Raw genomic sequence first — 21608 nt, 5'->3', positions numbered from 1 at the left:
TGATGAAATGAAACACTTCTCTCTACTTACTAATTGACTATTATTATACTGAGATTAAGAGTCAAAATGGAAGTCTCTTTATTTAGGAATCCAATGGGTACAGCGGAGCAAAGCACCGAATTGTGATTTGCTCATGTTTGGTGATGCGTGCAATTTTCACAATGTAGTGCGTTTGGCTGATATATTTTGCGTTTAAAACTCCAATACTAATATTCATAACTCCAATAGACCATTATTCCCTATTACTATCTTCCATTTGATTTGTTGTAAAAAAATAAATAAATTAATAAAATGTATAAAATAATCTTCCATTTTGTTTGAAACGTTCATTTTTTTCCGTAGAGCCAGCAACAAAACCTAGAGTGGGTCGATTTTCTCAAATATAAAAACACCAAAATTTAAGTAAATTGCAACTGTAAATGAATTAGTATATTTTCTCAAACAAAAATTTTCGGAAATGAACCTCAATAAACCAAGCTCATGTTTATTCCAAAAATATTACCATTATAGTTTTTTAGCACTTTTGTTAACTACTTTCTCACTTTTGAGGAGAGATAAATTTTTCTTCGTTCATTACCTTTTTTCTGAATTTTAATGCTCTTTTTCTCTAGTTTTTTTTTTCAGATTTCCAAAAAATATCCTCATAAAACAGAAATTTAGTCATGATATCGTCATAAAATCTTGAAACGAGTTTGGAAATTGTTTAAAGATTTTATGACAGACGTATATTTCATGAAGATACTGAGGTTATATCTAGAGTCATATGCACCGAATAACTGAAATCTTCATTACTGCAATAAAAGGCACTTGTGTGCATTCTCTTTAGTCTTTATCATCAATAAAGTTTTCGTTATTCCTTTTTCTTCTGAATCTAAGTTTCACTTGGCAAGTTGGCAAGCATAATGTTCTTTCTTTATCTTTATCTGATACAACTTTTCCCATTATTAACTTCACTCAGTGCCAGCCAGGTGTTTGATTATTTGGTCAAACATTGACCTCAAAGTCGTACACGTGGCGTGTTGATAGTGGCGGCGGAATATTAAATAATGCAGCTTAAAGCTTTTTGGACAATAATTGACACAGCCACGTAATTATACATGATAAACATATGTTTATTTTGAGTATATATAAAAAATTATGCCCCCGCCTTACACGAGAAAATTTAGACATAAATAAGAATTTAAAATACAAAAAAAATTTAGATGTAAGTAAGGAGCTTAAAAACACACAACAAAAAATTTAAAAAAAGTTTCAAAAATATCTAAATTATAAAGTATGTGGTTCAGCAAAAGATATTCTAGAAAGATTTAGACAAATTCAATAATTACATTCTAATTCTTAATAGATAGGTTTAATTTTTCCGATGGTATATATGTAATTATCTTAAAATCTAAATAACAAATTTGTAATTTTACATTAAATAATGAATTATTTCTAGATGAATAGTAAACCTACTTCTGTGTTATATATATAGAAGTAATATATGCATTGCGCGTTATTGCGAAATAATTAATATATTTTAATCTGAAAGAAAAAATATATAGAGATATGTCCAAAAATATTTAAGTTTGAAAAAATGTATTTAAAGTTTTTTAAAATATTTTTACTTTTTTATAAAAAAATAAATAAATCGGTACGAATGAACATTACTCGTGTTTAGAATTCAAAAAGAGACCCTCCTCTCTTTTATATATATATATTTATATATTATGGTTTCAGGTTTTTGGTCCATCAAGTATCTGATAATTGCAAACCTGCTTCATATTTTGATGTGACTCATTTTTCACATTTTCAATTTGGCAATGAGAACATAGATAATCTTTTTATTTAAAAAATAAAATAAAATAAAATAAATTTTTTTTTTCAATATTTGCCTGTACAGGAAGCCGAAATATGAGATATCTTATTGACCTGGTAAATTGAGGTTCCAAACCACCCAAAAACCCTGATATTTTTTCTTATTGGGTAAAAGGAAAACAATAAAAAAAAAATTAACCCAAAAACTGAACAGAACAGAATTCACCAGCAATCAAGCTTTGTATAGAATCATTGTTGCTTAGATATATGCAAGCAGAAACAAGCACATATCCACGGACAAGATGACAAAAAATCAGGTGGACGTACTGTTCGAAGAATGCCGGTCGAGCCACGAAACGATGTCATTAAAAACTCGGAGTATCATCTCATCGGGCTCGCCCTCGAGAAGCGAGTGAAACGCGTCCTTGTAAAGGTTCAGCGTCTTGTCCGAGCTGCTAGCTTTCTCATACAAGGCCTTGCTCACAGACGGGTCGGTCACAATGTCAGCCTCGCCGTGCAGTATCAATAACGGCAGTGAGACCTGCATTGATACCAGAAACAAAAATCAAACATGAGACGACACAACCGAACCATAAAAATACAAAATCTATGACTCACTTTCGAATTTCGAGACAGCAAAGACTCGGGAAACTGAAAATATTAATCTGCTTTCAGTTTTTTTCCCACGTTAAAAGTGAACGGGAACGAGCAAGGATTTATAGGGAGTTGGACACAAATTTTAATAGCTGAAACCTTTGAGGGGCTTTTCCGAATTGCCTCGAAAAACGGCCATTCCAGATCGTTATAGGATCCAAAGGTGAACTTATCCCAATTGACTGACGTCCAAGGCGGTAAGTCGAACGTAAGATTCGAATCTATCCTGTTCTCTCCAATGCCGTGAATGGCTTTGATCGCCGAGTACCAAAGAGAGTTAGTTTCGAGCAGGAAACGCCAAACCTTTGTTTCCCCATTTAGACTAGGGGAACAACAAGGCCAAGAAACCAAGCGAATTGAGCTAAAGCCTTCGAATCCTTCAACTAATTTTTTTTTTCCCTATTACATCTATTATTAAACTTGTCACGAAGTCTAGTAATTAGTGACAATTTTGGTAATAGATTAAAAAAAAAATATATTTGTTTTGGCAAAAAACTTCAAAGTTAGTACTATTTGATCAAATTCCTGGCCTTAGTTTTTTACATTGAACCTGTGATACTGCACATGTTATTAGAGCTCAAGAAAGTCCAAACACATATCAAGTCCAGTCCTTGGGATTCGGTCCGAGATGAGTGAACGAAAAGAGTCACGATCTTGAATTAGGAATCCCACATTGAAAGTAAATGAGATCTTAATATGGAATTGAAAGGCCATGTGCTACTTTTCTCACTGTCAATAAATTTTGAGACGGAACCCCATGATCCTCCACACAGAGCAAATGATAGAGATTCACAAATACAATGAAACGGAGAAAAAAGAAAAGAAAAAAAAGAAAAGAAAAGAAAGAATGGTTGACATACTTCTTCCAAACGGCGTTCTATTTCTTGTGTGGTGTTTAGCATTTCTACTGCAGTCCGTAATCGTGGTTTATCCTTGTAAGCAATGACGTTGTATGCCGTCTGTTGTATCAAAAAATGAAGTTTTTATTTGTCAACTCAAAAGGATAAATAATATTTAATAACAAGGTTAATAAAAAAACATTACCATTTCTCTCTTTCTCAACTCTCTAAAGGCAGCCACGGCCAAATCTTGTAGTGGAACCAACTTCATTTTCGGAAAAATCTTAGCCAGAGCAATCAAGGCCTGCCTCAGAAGTAACGGCGGAACCATATTATCTGCAATCTACGAAACACTCACTCGTGTTACTCGAAAAGCTTTTGGAATCATATCAACGTACTTCACTTTCCAATACGAGCTTCTTCGGTTTAGATGTGTACTTTGCACATAGGCGCAACAAGAAACGCTCCGCTCCACGCATTTGGCTGCTTTAGGTGAATCTTCAGAGCTACGGCTCCGCCCAATGATTCTCCAAAGAGGAAGCTCGGAAGAGATCTGAACTCGGGGTTTTCTGCCACATTCATACACGCAAAAAATAAAAAAAAATAAACATATATCGAATAATTTCATAGTTTTTAGAGTATACATAGATAAGACATATGTATATATTATCACCTTTAACTTTCGCGTAATGCTCGATAACATCGTCCACAAGCTGGTTGAGGCTCGGGATATAGCCATGAAGACCCTCAGAGAGACCAAATCCAGGATAATCCATTGCGAAAACTCCGTATCCATGGGAGGCCAACTTCCTCGCAAGTCCTGAATGTTGTCACACAACAAAAATGAACTGTATATTATTTCCTTGGCATGGTATACAACAAAAAGGGGAAAAAATAATGACCCATAAAACTTTACTAGTCTTCAATTCAAGTTACATGCCTTCAAAGAAAAAAGTGCAAGTGTCTCCATAACCATGGCAATAGCAGATTATTGCTTTCGGGCTAGAATTCTTCGGAAGCCAACTCTTAGAGAAAATCTCGAGTCCCCTAGAGTTCTTTTCGTATGACTGGAAACACGTTTCAAATGGTGTCATCTCTTACAGAGTAGTTTACGAGTATTAGGGAAACAAATATTATATCTACAGAAGTAAATCTGTGAAATTATAACCGAAAGGAGCAATGTAATTTTTCTTCTTTTTTTTTTTTTTTTTTTTTTGCTTGCTAACTTTTGGTGGCAATAACTCATTAGTCATTCCTAAACACAACAAAAGGATCTAATATGCAAATCCGTTACCAATAAGAATCGGTCCCCACCTCCTTCATTTTCAGTCCATCGATCGGTGACTGCAATAGAATAACAACACATATTAAGTACTTCAAATAAAAAGGGACTTATATTAGTATCATGTGTTACTCATTTTATTTTCCATTGATTTTGACCAAATATGGCATCAAAATCTAACAACTGCAGCGAGCTTCGGATCCGAGAATAATGATCCGATTCAAGACGATCAAAGAGCCATAATTTTAAGTAGCGTGTTAATGATTGATCCCACATCGAAAAAAACAAAAGGCTTAACAGATCAGTCGAAAACCATACATGAAAAACTAAATTGACTTCAACGAATTTTGTGATTGGAACCACACACACGCACTGATTTCACAATATAAAATCTACACACAAAAAAAAAAGGACAGCATAAAGAAAGCAGCTTTTGATCTTTTCATGTTTAAAGACATGAAAAACAGATTATCATTAAACCAATAGCAATAGCAGTTATATGTGAAGGTAAGTTCTGTGAAAAGTAACATATTGAGCATCAAACATAGCATGAGAAGATATGGTCCGAATCAAACAAATTCATTCAAATGAAAAAAAAAAAAAGAGAGGGATTAAGGAATTAAAAAAAAAAAAAAAAAACCTTGAACAAGATATGGTCGATATTGAGCTGAATATCTTTGAAAGCCTCGCGTGCGAGTCTTCTTGCGGGCGCTTCGTCCATGTCAGCATCGAGAAGCTTCTGCGTTTCGCTGTCGACGCCGGGGAATCTCTTCACCGCCATTGTTTCCTTCTTCTTCGTTGGCGTTGTCCTCTGGAATCCGAACTTGGGCTTGAATCCACCGGACCCAAATCGACGAAGATGTGGATTATGCTTTTTTATATTGTTTTGGTCCACTATTGACAAATCAAGCAGAAAATGAAAGCGTATGATTGGTGACGCGCCATCAAAAAGGGCGTTACAGTAGAGCTTCGCGGATTTCAACGCCATGTGGGAATATATATATACGGCTCTATATAATATTAATTATATATAAATAATTAATGAATTAATTATTGGTATATTTTCAAGCAAAACAAAAAAAATACATATGTGGGCCTATTGGCCCATCTCATCATGTGGAAGAGTAAAAGGGTAATCTCCTTGCTTGATTTTGATATTATATTTTATATTGAGAAAATTAACCTATCAGAAATAAATGGAATATGAATTTTCGACGCACGGAATCATTTTAAACAAAATATTAAAATAAAGCATCTAAATTTCCCTTTTGTGATATTGAAATTATGGGAACAATAGCATTATTCCAAAAAAACTTAGCTTTGGTAAAATCCCCATTTTACAATAATAGGGGTATAATCGGGTTGGGTTAGTCAGCTTTTTCATGTGTTATCAACTCGAACTGCTACAATTAATTTTTTAATTTAAAACTCAAACCAACCTGATTGAAAAGTAAAATCAAACTAAACCAACACAAAAATAATCGGGTTAGTTTGAGTTGATTTTTTCGGATTATAATTCTCGACAAATGACTTTATAACTCGAACAAAAATAATATACGTATATAATATCTCATACGTTATATCAAATAAAATCAAAATTTTACTTATCTTTAGAAAGTTTATATATTAAAATAAAATTACGCATATTTTTAATTATCAAATCTTCATGTATTTGCAAATAATAAAGTATAATACTGAGTATCTTTTATTTAATTATAATATTATTTAAAAAATGATAATTTTTTTAACAATAGTACATATAAAATTATAAATCTTCAACTCAATCTCACGACTATAAAAAATCAAACCAACCCGAAACAATTGCGGTTTGTGTTGGTTGCAACCCAAATTTCATCGGGTTTTATTGGGGCGGTTTAAAAAAAAGTTTGGTTTTGTTTGGATGATCGGGTTGTTCGGTTTGATGGTTTTCATGAACACGCTTATTTTACAATATTAACCACTAACTCAAATTAATTTTTTTAAAAAAAGATATTTTTTGAAATAAGAAAAATTTCAACTTAAAAAGACTAACTAAATTACATTCGATTAAAAAAAATGGACAAAAAATTCGCCAATCACGGAAAAGTATGGAACCATATTAAATCCCTCTTTATCTAAATGTAATTTTCTAAGTGTGTATACTTATGTAAATATTCTTGTTTTAATAAAAATGATTTCAAAATCGTTTATTCAAATTTCAATTAGTTCACCAAACAAGCATGATTCATATATACTGTAAAATATATACACGGATACTAACAACTATTAACATATAAAAAGTTCGTATATGTTGAAATAAACTTAGATACACAAAATCTAAACTCTATTAAATAGTCAAATTTTTTTAAATGTACTATTTTAAAACATAAAATTAAGAAAATAGTCTATTTAAACGTTTGACATTGCTAAATAACTAACGTTTGATAAATCTTAAGTAAATAACCGTAAATAATGAAATGATCTAATATATGGAGGTGATTATTTATCTAAGATTTACGTCTGTAAATACATGAAAATGATTATATACCTAAGATTTACCAAACATTGACTATTTAGCAATATCAAATGTTTAAGTTGACTATTACCCATTAAGGATCGAGGTCAATACCTATAAAAAAATACCTTATAACCATTTATAAGACGGACAACATTTTTGTAATTACAAAAAGGCTAATCTTAAATGTGAAAAATACACTAACATCTTTGATTCCTTAGACATTTCAAAAAACTGGAAATTCAAAATATTTGCTCAAAGAAGAATAACGTGTGAACAATATGAGCACTGCTAGTTTTAAAATTTTTGAAAAAACTAAATCGCTATTGTAATATTATTTAATCAAATCTATTTGCTATAAGCAAGGAAGTAGGAACTAATTTCGAAATTAAACTAAAGACTTCCCATAGTAAACCTGGGATTTTATATTATCAAAAAAATGAAAAATGTATAAGGTTAAAATGAGAGAAAAAAAATGTTACAACACTTCATCAGTCTAACTATTTTCTAAAGACTAAGAACTGTTACATAATTTGTAATTCCAACGTTTCGCGATAATTAGTTCGTGTAATATTTTTATAATTTTTTTTAGAAGCGGCATTATTGGCATAATTACATGATTTAATACATGGACATTAAGCTGAAAGAGGATAAATCATGCTCCTATAAGGAACACGCATTTTTGTAGCCCGGGAGCGTGTAATGGTTGCTTGTGAAAGCAAAAGACGAATATTAGTAAGGGTTATATAGGTATATAGCCACACGGTTATAAGGGTTTTGTTTTTAGCCAACATTCTGTTAATTTTATGTCAATAGTCACAGCAATCTATTTACAGCATGTTAAAAGACTGAATGACCTTAAATAACTCCAACCAAATTCCCGCCCATTATTTTCAGCCTATTAATTTAAATGGAAAAAAAAATATTCGACCATAACTAACTCGCACGAATCAAGGGAGCATTTAAAACTCCATAAATATATATATAACCCCTCTCTCATTATCTCTCCAACGTAAAGAATTGAAATCGCTTGAACTCCATAAAATGGGCTCCACAATCAACAAGACTCCGTCGTCTCAATATTCTCCAGCAACGGCGACCGAGCGGATTTTCCGTCTCAATCCTATCTTCTCCGATGGCTATTTTTATTCCTCGAAGCTTCACCGCTGTAAGAATTAATGTCGTATTCAGGTTCGTAATTTGTTATTCTCTTGTGAAAAAAATTACTGCTCAATTATGTGATTCGCAGGAAAGGAATAATTAATTCCACAGATGGAGGGTTTAATTCCACAGATCGTCCGGTCCTGGGTTCTCGCCGAGAACCGAAGTCTGAGCGAAGGAGGATCGAGATCTGACGTCGATCCTGGGTTCTCGCCGAGCACCGAAGTCGGAGCGAAGGAGGATCGGGATCTGACGCAGGCCATGGGTTCTCGATGAGCACCGAAGTCGGAGCGAAGGAGGATCGGGATCTGACGCCGGTCATGGATTCTCGTCGAGCACCAAAGTCGGAGCTGAGCACCGAAGTCGGAGCGAAGGACGATCGGGATTTAACGCCGGTCTTGGGTTCTCGCCGAGCACCGAAAGTCGGGCCACCAGCGCCGAGGTCCGGGGCATCGTGTGTCGGTGCTGAGGAAGGCGGATTTAGTTCGATTTGTTTGAGAAGCGATTAATATTAATATTTGTTAGAAGCAATTATTTGTTTGTTTGTTTGTTTACGGAAAAGAATATGATTCATTTATCACGTAAATAAGAGTAATGTAAATTGATTCATTTATCATGTAAATAAGAGTATTGTTGTTTGGTCGTCATGTAAATAAGAGAGTTATTTACATTTAAGAAATAGATTTCTTTATGTTAACAAGATGTAAATATGAGTTATTTACTGAAACAATTGATTGAGAAAAGAAATTTGGACCTATAATTAAAATACACGTTAAGAAATAATAAATTTTGAATGTAAAATTGGATAAAAAAAAAAGATATAGTCAAAATAAATAACAAATTTCCAATGAATAAAAAATATTCTCAAATTGTAATTTAATGTTATTTACCGAAATTAGAAAACAAATAAACAATAAAAATGCGTTGGAAACTTTCAAAATCTGTTGGAAAATTCAAATTTCAAATTTGAAAACTTCACTAATCGGTATCAATATTTGATTCAAAATAAAAAAAAAACTGCCTAATTAAAAATAGCGGGCGTAATAAATAAGGGCAAATGTGTAAAACTAATTCAATTAATAAGATGCCACGTAAGCAAGATGGCTATTTACGAGAAATTAACGAAAGATTGGTTAAAACCAAATTGCTAGTGTTTAAGATGGCTACGTAGCCAATTATTTGTATTAGTAATGGTCGCTTCAATATGAAGGGGCGTGTTGCGTGATGTGATCACCTTGACTAGGGAGAGAATCGATTTAAAAAAATATTGACCGTTTTGCAAATCTTGAAAGGTGAGAGACTCCTCTACTAACGGGACCATATTTGTTTGCGAGACGACTGCAAAAAGTCATGATAAGACCCCGTTGTAATCCTTCACGACGCCTCCAAAATCTGTTCTCGACATTCATCTTGAGTAGGCAATTATGGAATAGTTGTAGGTTAGCAACATGGAATTTATGAAGCCAAGTTCCGACAGCCTCCGGGATGAGGTGGACCGGTTAGTTGTTGCCGCAATAAACGAGAACATTATAATCTTTTCCGTAGATCATAAGTAAATGGCCGATAAGTACATGTATTCCTCTCAAGAAAGCGGTGGTCAAGTTTTCAAACGAAGTCCCCAATCAAGGTGCTGAGACCCGAATACGGTCTCCGAGGATAGAGGAATGCTACATTTTTTGCACCTGCAGCAAAGGAAGAAAATGTGAGCATGATTTTCGTAGGAACCACTCTCAGGGCAAGATTGGGAGTAAGGAACTCGTTGGCGAACGTTGTCTCAAAAGTCTAGAGGCTATTGTGAACCAGTCTCCACATGAAGATCTTGAGCTTTGGGAGCATCAACAAACCCCACGAGTTCTTCTAAAAGGTCGGGAAAGACAATGATGAAAGCGTAACGGCGTCTGAGTACTCCGAGAGAAAGCGATAGCTTGATTCCACTATGTAGGTTCCCAAAATAGTGAGCCCCGGCTAACGACAAGACTCATGAGAATAGACATGATGACATCGATGCCAAGTGGCCATAAAACGTATAGGATCTTTGTCTCGTCCTAAGTATGGAAGGGCTCGTCAATTAGCTCAAGAATCATGCAATTTTTAGTATTTGAAAAAACAAATGGATACAGATGCGTTATTCGTGGGAATGATTTCCAATCTCAATTTCATATATATACTTTTGTCTTCCCTTCTTCGTTTCTCTGCATAAAGAAAACGACAAAAAAAAACCAACTCAGCAGAATGTGTGCTTAATTAATTAAGATAGACGAAACATATTTTTTTTTTTAGAATGCGTGTTTAAGATATAAAGAGAGTTGGTAAAGGTAATACTAATAGGTAATGTTTTGAAAAATTGAGTAGACACCTGAGAATCGGAGAATAGATTTTGCTCCACAGCCAGCCAGCGTGGCATCACGTCGGTCCATAAGCGTGGACCACGTGCCTCACTTTACTGTCGAGTAATGCCAGAGAGATTCCAGTCGACAACTGACACGTGTCATGATAACAACGGCTGGATCAGAGTGATGATAGACAACCGCGTCAGACGCGGGACCCACCTTCTGTGCGCGGTCCCCCGCGCTAATGGCGCTCGTGATCAATTTCCAATTGGCCATTTTTTTGTGTTAATTATATTACGTATGTATTGCTAATATTTAAATGTTTTCGTAGTTAGTGACTTAGTGTAGCTTAATTAAAAAAAAATTAGTGTAGCTGTGATTGAATATTTTGACCACGCCCTGGTTAGTTTGACCACGCCACATGTGAATATCAACAAGGTCATGATTACATTGAATAAGAGAAACAATATCAGAGCAAAAAAATATAATAATAATAATAGAACAATAATAATTAAATATCTAAGGGCAAGAATTAACAAATATTAATGACAAGATTTGCAAAATTAATTTTTTTTTACCCCAAATGTATTAAATACATATAATGTTGATTTTGTCATACCGGTAAGAATATATCCTCATTTTTTAGGAACATATATATCCTCATTTATCAAAACTTTTAATAGAAAAAATTCATACTCAAAATATAATAAACACGAGTTAAGTTAAACTTAAACCTATCAAAATAGCATAACTATATATTTATTTTTATCTAACTTCCGATAGTAAGCTAGTTTGTAACCTTGGATCTGACTTCTAAATTAATTATAATTTGCTCATAAGTCTTAATGCTCGTTTTCTTTATTACCACTAGAGAGTGTTGCCTCAACCGGAAGGAAATTGAATTTTCATTTCCAATAAATCACTTACTATTTCTTATTAGAAATAGTATTTTCATTATGCATTTTGGTGTCTTCAAATGCTTATTGGAAATGAAATTTCCGTTAAGCTTAATGAAAATCCATTCCGTTAAGCTTAATGAAAATCCATATTTCCACTAACTTCCAATAAGGAATTAAAAAAATAAAAAAAATTAGAAAATGAAAGGGACTAAACTGTTAAATTTTTTAAAAAAAGTATAAATATGTAAATTGAATTTCATATTTATTAATAACTTATTTATTAGAAAAAAGTAAAACCAATACAACAATATTATGATATGAAAATTATATAAACGTATATAAAAAAATTTAGAATACTAAATTAAGTGTATGATAAATATTTTATAAAATTAATTATATCAAAAAATTTAGAGTACTAACTTAAATATATGATAAATATTTTATAAAATTAATTATCTGAACAAAATTAAAAGTAGTAACTTAAGTATATAAAATTAAGTAGAATAAAAACTTAAGTATATACTAATTTTTTTAACTAAAGTATAAAAATATATTACAAAACAAACTTAGATAATATATTTGTGGAGAATTTGAGAGATTTTGAGAGTTTGAGAGATTGAGTTGTTATTAAAATGGTTAGAATTCAGATGTATTTATAGGATGAATAAAAAGTGGGTTAAAATTTAAGGAATTGTGTAAATTCGGAGGGTCAGATGTAAAATAACGGACAAATTTTTCCAGCTGTCCAAATCATAACCTTTGATGATCTAACGGTTGAAATTTAATAAAAAAAACATCAACGACTGAAGTTACACACTCATCCAATATGACTGCATTACACACATTGTCCAACGGCAGAAATGCCGGCCACGCCTTCCGATAAAAGCCTGCCATTTTCGCCATGTGTCGGAAGGAATATTTCCTTCCTAACCTCACCCGGTACTGGTATTACCGCAAGGTTCACTAACCATACAAAAATATCTTCCAACCGATAAGCCAGTTGTGGAGTGTTAGGATCCGTCATGCTCGATCCAAGGCTAAGCATTATGACCGCACACGAGTTATGGTAAAATAACGAGTGAATACAGATACTCGCTATGATATAAACATATATACATTAATATAGATACTCTTTGTGTTATTAAGAATAAATATACGTTAATACAATACGCAACATGAGTATAAAAAAATACTTAACAAATTTAGAAGTGCAAAATGAAATCAAAATATAAACTAAATTCGACCAAGCATGGAAAAATTATCTATCGTGCAAAACACAAACACATCGAGCAATGAATGCGAGCAAAGCATTTCGAATATCAAAAGTTGTAGTCAAGAACAAAACTAGCTCATATATCAACATCATATAATAAAGCGTAGAAAATAGTCATAAAAACTTGCGTATACACTTATGAAAATAAGTCAATTATTTTAAAACAAAATCAATTAAAATCCAATATCATTTTATTGAATTTCAAACAAAATTGTGATGTTTATAGAAATGAGAAAACATAGATTTTAACGCGTTGATCGGTGTCATGTACGCAATAGTACTTTTTATAATAATAAAAAAATGAACCGTTAGCTAAAATGAAGTGGTGTAGTTTCCAGTGGGCACAAATTCATGCACCTCATTAGTTTATTGGAAATCAACAAAATTTACTAGCCCATTGTTAAGATTAATGGTGAATCTATATTTATATTTTATTTTGTATAATCGCAAAAAAAAATGTGCGTGCAATTAGTGAAAATTCAATGCTGCACTCGCGGTATAGTAAAGAATCTAGAGTATCTTCAAAAAAAGATAGATTAACAAAAAAAAAAAAACTATTCAATTTATTTTTAGAATCTCATTATAATTATCTGATACACCAGCAAATATATAAAAGAAATAAATCTTCCCATAAACCCAGTACATATCTTTTGAGGAACCTTCCGTAACTAAATTGTTCAAACTATAAGACAATAGGATAAATTAAACCTATTTTGATTAATTTATTTTAAAACGTCGCCGTTTCGAAATAGTTCGGTTCGTTGACCATTGGCTATGTGAACCCGCTATAAATGGGGACCAAGTCTCACCCCCATTTTCCTCTTCCTTGTGGCATTGTTGCTTTTGCTTTCTCTCTCCTCGGACAATTCTCTTCAAGGTATACCTATCTCTCTATCTTTCATTTCAATCTTCAAGTACAAACCCTAGCAATCCTAAAGATCGATCACGCTCAGAGTCTCATCTTTCTATTTCTGATTGTCTGTGTCGTGTACTCTCCGATTCGTTGGTGAATTTCGGCAAATTATTGTCTAGTTCAATCATTTTAAAATCTCGCTATCGCTGAGAATTTTAATATTTTAATTTTTCCGATCCATTGAATCCTGATTAGATTCGACGAGAGACTGTCCAGATCGCTCTTTCTCTTAGGACGATCTAGGCTCTTGCAAAAGTTTTTAGTCTAGGATAAGTCTAAAATCGCAAGTCTCCCTTAGATCGGCTTTGATTTATTCATTTTATAGCGATAATCGGGTTCGAAGGTTATTGTTAGGCAGTTTTTTCCACTGTTAGAATTCGATCTGCGTTTAATCATATCATCAAACAAGAGAATTGTAGGTTTGGCTCGTTTTATTTTTATTTTTATTGGATCTGCAAAATTAGCTGGCCAAAAACCTTACTCTAATCCTCTGATATATTTTTATTTTCACGTGTAGGTGTTCTTCTGCGGAAACTGTTTGTATAGAAAGATGAATCACTTCATTCTTCAGCAGAACGCCTTCCTGGCCCGTGAAGAGATGAGAAGCTCTGCTTCTGGCTCGGCTTTCATATCAGATCCGAAGGATCCTGTAGTTTGTCCTAGGCCTCGCCGAGTCGGAATCACAGCCAACAATTCCACAAGGCCCTTGAGATTTCAGATGAAGTAATAATTCCTCCTTTTTCCTTATCTATGTTCACCGATGCTTAAATTTCGTAGAATTTGTATTCTAATTTCTAACACCTTGTTTGGCTTTTCGGTTTTTGTTAGCAGCCAACACTCTGAGGCCAGTGATTCAAACGCCAGGTCGGATATTCTCGACATGATTCTCATGAAGGTAAAAAATAAATTTTTTTCTCGTTGGTCTTAATGCGTGAACGTATAATCTATTTGGGATTCCTTTTTGGAATTAGATTAGGTTTGGGTTTTGTTACCATAACTATAAGGTCTTTCCTTAATACTCTTCCGTTGATGGAAATATTTTACGTAGATTTCTTTGTTGACCCGAATCTTTTTTGTTTCTTCAGGGGAATAATGAGAATCACATGAACGAAGTTGCCTCGTCACCCCCGTTTTTTAGTGGGTCTCCTCCGAGCAGGGCTGCTAACCCTTTAGTCCAAGACGCCCGATTCGGAGACGTGGTCGCTCCTTTTCCTGCGATTCCGTTTCCGCCACCGGGCTCGGGTTTATCTTCCCCGTCTTCTTCCGCACGCAAAGGCGGTTGCGCTAGAATGACGTTCGGGCCCAAACCCGCGACAGTTAGAGTAGAGGGATTTGATTGTCTCAACAGGGATCGCCAGAACTCGAGCATCTCTGCCATGGCCTGAAAAAACTCCAGCAATTTTAAGTTGTATATAGAAGGAGCGTTGAATGCCACCACCACCACCACCACAACCATCTCCGCCGCCGCAGCCCACAAATATAGCCGCCCGAGTTGAAATAACCAGAGAGGAAATTTTGAATATTTTTGGTGAGATAAATTTGAGATCTGTTACTGTATATATCATAATGTTTTGTTGGGTGATTATCTCACTGCTAATATGTTTGTAAGTAGAGTGTCTTTGAGAGAGAGAGAGAGAGTTTGAATGTGTTGAAAAGAGCATTGCTCATGTTTTGTAAAATAAAGTTTGTTTTAGTACTTGAAGAGTTGGTCTCTCTTCACATGAAATTTGTATAAAGAAGAAGAAAAACCTTGTAATGTTTCGGCTTTTAGGACTGTTACTACTATTACTAGGAGGGTCTCCTTGTTATTCATGTATTGACATTCCCAATTCTGTATAAAATCCAATTTAATGATTCAGTTTTCATTTCTGTTTTTAATAATCTCAGTCCTCATGAGGTTTTCGGAGTTAAAAATGCCCCGCAAAACTTGCATATCAGCTCTGTATTTTATTGTTTTTTTTTAGTTCAACCAATTGCCTTATATTCTAACCTAATTCAAAGATGGATCCAGTCTTCGTTTGTTTTAAATTCGGTGGAGGATCATGACAAGCGTGGTCTTATCGATTAACGCGTCCTTATTTTGTTCGTTGAACTTGTGTGACTTTTTCTTAAAAAAACAACAAAAGGATATACTTGGCATAAATTTTAATTTATCTTTTAACAGATACTTTGTATTGATTTAATACATTTCAATTCAGATTCACGGTTCACAGTTCACACACGCTAATTGGTGACGAACCCACTTGGATACATGGTAACCTAACCTCTGAGAGGTCGTTAGTCGCTATGCAGATCTTTTCTACAATCTACAAAATATCTGCATATTTATGACAATAATCTATGAGTAAAGGTTGATTTTTTTTTTTTATAATTAATTAATTAATTATTTAGATTACAGTGTTAAAATAACCCAAGCTGACTGATTGGAAACAGCTCGCGGGACATTTGCCAAAGGAGTCTGAACAAAGGGACTCGAGGTCCATCTGGAAATGAGTAAGGCTAATATGATACGAACGTACAAAGACTAGTCAAGTAAACATCCAGACTTGGCTACGAACTTACAAAGATAACCGTTTCAGTCACAAAGCAAGTGATTATATGATACGCTCCAAGATAATTCTTGTATTGATTGGAATATGAACAAAAAAGAATATAATGAAAAATCGAACTTTCCTCTCGTACTCTCCCAAATCGGAAATCTCTTCCTTACAAAATACTTCCCGGCTCTTTTATAGGCTAAAATCCTTTCTTTTTCTTTTATCAGAAAAAACAAAAATTTTAAGTCAACTAACCTTTTAGGACAAGTGGTTAAAGTGACGAGTGAATAACTTTTACTTGATTATCTCTCTTCTTTCCTATATATATATATATATAATTTTTTTTTTTATCTTTATATCAAGAACGGAAATGATTTTAGGCACGAGTTACGACTCACGATCATTTCCCACAAAGTGATAAACACCGTTTAAAATTGTACATTTGTCAATCCCTAAGTGGATCGTTCGAACTCGTGAATCGGGACGAATAGCAGTGCTCTATCAATAATTTGTTGAAAAGTGGTTAAGTGACAAGTAGTTAAATTGACGACCGAGTAACTTTTATTTAATTGTCTTTCTTCCCTTTCCTATTTTTTTTTTCTCTAATACCAAGAATGTAAATAATTCACTTTTATCTACTATCACAACATTATTCGAGTCTATTATTAAAAGCATCTTCAATCATAACACTAAATTTAGTGTTGAAATTATACCATTTTAGTCAAAAAAATTAGCAGTCATTTTTTTTTCTACTTCCACCATAACACCAAATTTCACAAAAAAAATACAATTTTATATTATTATATTATTAACCAAATTATAATATCTAGTAGTGTCTAAATAACAAATAGTTAGATAAAAGAGTGACTAAACTAACTGTACTTATATACTTAGATAGTAAATACCTATATAAATAAATACTTATGTTAATTAAATAATGACAAAAATAAATATGAGTTCCTTAGGATTATATGCATAACAAAAGCAGATACTCCCAACTACGGAATTAGGCAAACAAAAGAACAAAAGGGCCCTATTAGATCTAGAAGAAAACTCTCTTAAGGGAAAAGAGACCGAAAAATATAGAGGTTAGACAAGGGAAAAATTAGAAAACCTATATATATATTTATAGAGAAAATAGCGGCAAAAGTCCCTAAAGTTTCAAGAAACAGCTAAGTTAGTCTCTATTTTTTTTTTACGGTGAAAGTCCTTCATGTTTAGTTTTCCTCATGCCGTTGATCCCCAACCCCATTTTAGCGTCAATTTTTGACGATGTTACAACAAAGACGTTAATTTTAACTGACTTCGGGTTATAAGTCATAATTTAGACAAAGAAAAGAAATAAAATGAAATAAAACAGAACAAAAACAAATCAAAAGAAATCAAAACAAACCAAATGAAAGAAAACAGAGGCCATCGACAAACATTTCCCCAAATCCAAAATTGAAAACCCTAGACCTAAATTCCATCTTTATCGTGCTAATCAGTTCATCACGAACTCAAATGGGTGATGAAGGTTCAGCGTCGTCGTTATATAGCCACTCACAGCGCACGTCGAGGCGAGGAACCACTGGGAGTCAAAACTCGGTATCTCATGGTCGGATAGTTAATGGACGTTGCTCGTGTGGGGTCGCGGTGGTGCAAAGGACGTCGTGGACGGATTCAAACCCGGGTAGAAGATTCCTTGGTTGTTACAAGAAAAAGGTAAGTTATGTAGCTCTGATTATGTCAGAAAAACGTTAATCGGATTCAAACCCTAGTTTTTAGTTTGGTAGTTTAATTTCGGTACTAAACTAGGTTTGATTTTTGGTCTGAGTTATGTAGGCAGATGGTGGATGCACAAGTTTTAGGTGGGTTGACCCAGACATTTGTGAGAGGTCAAAACAAGTCTTTCCTGGGCTACTGAGAACAATTAACCGCTTGGAGTTGGAGTTGGAGAATTGCCACTACAAAGAACAAGCAGAAGCATCAAGTGTCAAAGAATGATGTAGCAGAGTTCAAGTTGTGGTCAAAGAACCCGTGAATAAGATGTTGTACATAAATGTTGGAGTGTTTGTTATGATGTTTGTAGTGATCGTATGCAGCTGTGCTCGATGATTGGTAGTGCAAATTGTAACTGAATTGACTTGTAAAAGTGTATCTGAATTGGTAATGTTATGAATGGCAAGTTAAAATTGTTTCTGAATTGGTATCTGGTTTGAATGGCAACTCTGAGTGGGTACTAAAATGGTAATGAATTGGTACTGAATAGGTACTGAAATGGTAATGAATTGGTATTGAATTGGCACTGCAATTTCACTGAATTGACACTGCAATTTCACTGATTTGGCACTGATATTGAACTGAATTGGTATTGAATTGGTAATGAATAGATACTGAAAGGGCACTGAAATTGAACTGAAATGGCACTGCAATTTCACTGATTTGGCACTGCAATTTCACTGATTTGGCACCGATATTGAACTAAATTGGTATTGAATTGGTAATGAATAGGTATTGAAATGGCACTGAAATTGAACTGATATTGACACTGGAATTGAACTGAATTGTAACTGATATTGACATTGAAATTGAACTGATATTGACACTGAAATTGAACTGATATTGACACTGAAATTGAACTGAATTGTAACTGCAATGGCACTGCATTGATATTAATTTGGTACTAAAATCTTACTGAATTGTAACTGAAATAGTACATCATAATATACAGGTTCCAAAACAACATAATACAACTAAATAATTTGTTTTCAGTAGAATTCCAATAAAACAGGTATGCACACCAAAACAACATAATCCATCTAAACTTGTGTCTGGGCAGTTTGCTTCTGTCTTCTCTCCCTTCTTTTGAGTGTCTCTGGTGCAGGGTTTTGAGTCCTAGGTATGCTAATCTTCTTTGCTGGCTTGACTTGTGAAACAAGCAAATCAATTGTCAAGATTTACATATAAAATTTTACAAGTCAATTCAAATTATACCTGACTTGATCCTGGATTAGAACAGGTTCTCTTGGAATGCCCTTCTACACCACAATTGCTGCAGTGATTCTTTTTCCCCCTCCTAGAATGTTTTGTTTCAGTTGTATACTCTGGAAATGGCCCAAACCCATGAGCTGACTCATCACCTGTTTTGTTCCTTTTCTTCTTAGGTCTTCCAGGCAATGTCATTTCTGGTGGTGGCAGAATTTTGTTGAGACCAGGTTCTGGCCACTTATCTGGACTTGCCATTGGCTCAATTATCACACTGTAACGCATTGTGGGCCTCACGCTTGTACCAACTGTCTACATAGTCATAGTCTTTGAGTCCAGATACCCAAATACATGTCAACGCATGTGGACATGGTATGCCAGATAATTGAAAGACCCTACAAGTGCATACCTTAAGCCTCAAGTCAACAACAAAAGACTGTGAGCCTTGAAAGTTAACCTGACAATTGAAAAACAATGTATTGTTAATAACTTGTCAGTAATGCTATAAGCTACAGAGTATATCAAAAGTACCTGGAATTTGGAATTTCTAGCAAGTGTGGACTGACAGTATCTTGATACATTCTTGTGCTTCTCAATTATCTCCATGATTCTAGGACCAACTGGAGTTTTCCATTTCTGAGCTGCATCTCTCTTTTTTGCAAACCGACACATTAGCCAAAACCTAATCTTCTCTAACAAAGTAACTATAGGTTTGTCTCTGGCCATGAGTATTGCACTGTTGAAGCTCTCACACAGATTATTCAACAGCATGTCACTTTTGACAAGTGTTTTGAATTGAGACCTACTCCACTCCTTCGGGTTTTTCTGACTAAGCCATTCAAAGGCCTTCTCATTCTCATCTTTTAGCTCATTCATTTTGAGCTTGAATTCTTCTTATGTTGAAGCTCTAGCACAGTTCCACAGTATTTGCTTGAGTAACAACCCCTTGTGTTCCTTCTTAAAGTTGGCATGTAAATGCCTAACACATAATCTAACTTCTGCACCAGGAAACACCCCTCTCCAAACCCTTCTGCCTATCACTAATCACAGTAAATCCAGTTGAGTTTTGTATGCCAAGATCCTCACCGAGAAGCAGCATGAACCACATCCATGTCTCTGTATTTTCCTTCTCTACCACAACATAAGCAACTGGGAAGCATGAGTTGTTAGCATCAATACCCACGGCAGCAAGTAACATGCCCTTGCAATATCCTTTGAGAAAGCATCCATCAAATCCCATTAAGGGTCTGCAACCTCTATTAAACCCATCATTGCAAGCATTCAAACAAATGTACACTCTTTGAAACAGTCTTTTGTCATCAACTAAGTTTGTTTTCAATATAGCTGTTGAACCTGGATTAGTTGCAAGAATTCACTACTACAAATTCACATTTCTGGTGCGAAAAGGTATTAGGTGCGACATGTCGCACCAGATAGTCCTCCAAGTGACTAAAAATTTTCGCTGATGTTTAGTGGTATTCGGTGCGACAAAGTCGCACCTGATATAAATATGTCGCACCTGATGGTATTGGGTGCGACAAATATCGCACCAAATACGTTTCGGTGCGACATGTGTCGCACCTAATGGGTTTAAAATTTAAAACGGTCAGAAAATTCCCCCCCGAATATTTTTTGTTTTGTAATTTCATAATCGGTGCGACATTAGGTGCGACATTGTCGCACCCAATATGAGTATTAGGTGCGACAGTGTCGCACCCAATAGTTTTAGGGTATTTTAAATACCTGAGCGTCTTCTTCCTCGCCCGAACACTGCATATTTCCCTCTCTCTATCTAACTCTCTCTCTCTCTCCGACGCTTCACTCGGCCAATCTCTTGCGACATGCGTCCTCTCCGCCGTGAACCTCGTCGTCCTCCTCCAAGGTACGTCTTTCTCTCTCTTTCTCTCTCTCTCTCCCTCTATCTATCTATCTATCTATCTATCTATCTATCTCTCTCTCTCTCCCTCTCTCTCTCTCTCTCTCTCTCTCTCTCTCTATCTCTCTCTCTTATTTCTGTCTTTCTCCGACCTACAGGTCCGTCCCCACTGCCCGTGACCCCCCTCGCTCAGCCCGGTCGTCCCCCGCCGCCCGTGACCCCCTCGGCTCAGCCCGGTCCTCCCCCGCCGCCCCCTTCAGCTCAGCCCCGGTCACCCCGCCGTCCGTGACACTCTCGGCTTAGCCCGGTCCGCCCGTGACCATCCCTCGACTCAGCCCCGTGACCCCCTCGGCTCAGCCCCGGTCCGCCCAAACAGCTCCCGACCCTCCCCCGTATCCACTGCGGCCCAAACAGCCCCCGGCCCGCCCTCGGCCCACCCGCTGCCGCCCAAATAGCCCCCGGCCCTTTCTTGGCCCAGCCCCGGCCTCGCGTCTAGCTCGTCGCCTCGGAAAAAGTTAGTTATAATAGTTACCCAAATTTCGATGCAGAGCCTCGTAACGTACGTCTGAGACTAGCTTCTGATGGG

At 35.1% G+C, this 21608-nt stretch overlaps 2 protein-coding genes across 4 annotated transcripts; one reads left to right on the top strand and one right to left on the bottom strand.

Annotated features, from left to right (window-relative positions):
* Positions 1–1803: 1803 nt before the first annotated feature.
* On the bottom strand, positions 1804–5551 carry LOC149406637 (alpha/beta-Hydrolases superfamily protein). 2 transcript variants are annotated; one of them, XM_089607904.1, is made up of 8 exons: positions 5213–5551; positions 4605–4634; positions 4231–4357; positions 3964–4110; positions 3729–3859; positions 3496–3633; positions 3312–3410; positions 1804–2338 (listed from the first exon to the last, which is right to left on the bottom strand). In XM_089607904.1, exons 1-8 carry the CDS (start codon positions 5351–5353, stop codon positions 2111–2113), a joined length of 1041 nt encoding a protein of 346 aa, XP_089464030.1. In that variant the 5' UTR covers positions 5354–5551; the 3' UTR covers positions 1804–2110. The 2 variants fall into 2 exon arrangements, with proteins under 2 accessions (XP_089464030.1, XP_089464023.1); XM_089607897.1 differs by lacking the exon at positions 4605–4634 and having other exon boundaries at positions 5213–5487.
* A 7977-nt stretch (positions 5552–13528) lies between these two features.
* On the top strand, positions 13529–15523 carry LOC149406636 (uncharacterized). 2 transcript variants are annotated; one of them, XM_089607891.1, is made up of 4 exons: positions 13529–13606; positions 14160–14365; positions 14474–14537; positions 14728–15523. In XM_089607891.1, the coding sequence occupies exons 2-4, from the start codon at positions 14193–14195 to the stop codon at positions 15025–15027; spliced, it is 537 nt and encodes a 178-aa protein (XP_089464017.1). In that variant the 5' UTR covers positions 13529–13606; positions 14160–14192; the 3' UTR covers positions 15028–15523. The 2 variants fall into 2 exon arrangements, with proteins under 2 accessions (XP_089464017.1, XP_089464014.1); XM_089607888.1 differs by having other exon boundaries at positions 14471–14537.
* Positions 15524–21608: the final 6085 nt, after the last annotated feature.

Source organism: Urtica dioica, chromosome 1 (assembly GCF_054948205.1).
Source record: "Urtica dioica subsp. dioica isolate 48M chromosome 1, U.dioica_male_clone48M_v1_H2, whole genome shotgun sequence".
NCBI classification, from domain to species: Eukaryota; Viridiplantae; Streptophyta; class Magnoliopsida; order Rosales; family Urticaceae; genus Urtica; species Urtica dioica.
This window is presented reverse-complemented; position numbering and strand designations above follow the sequence as displayed.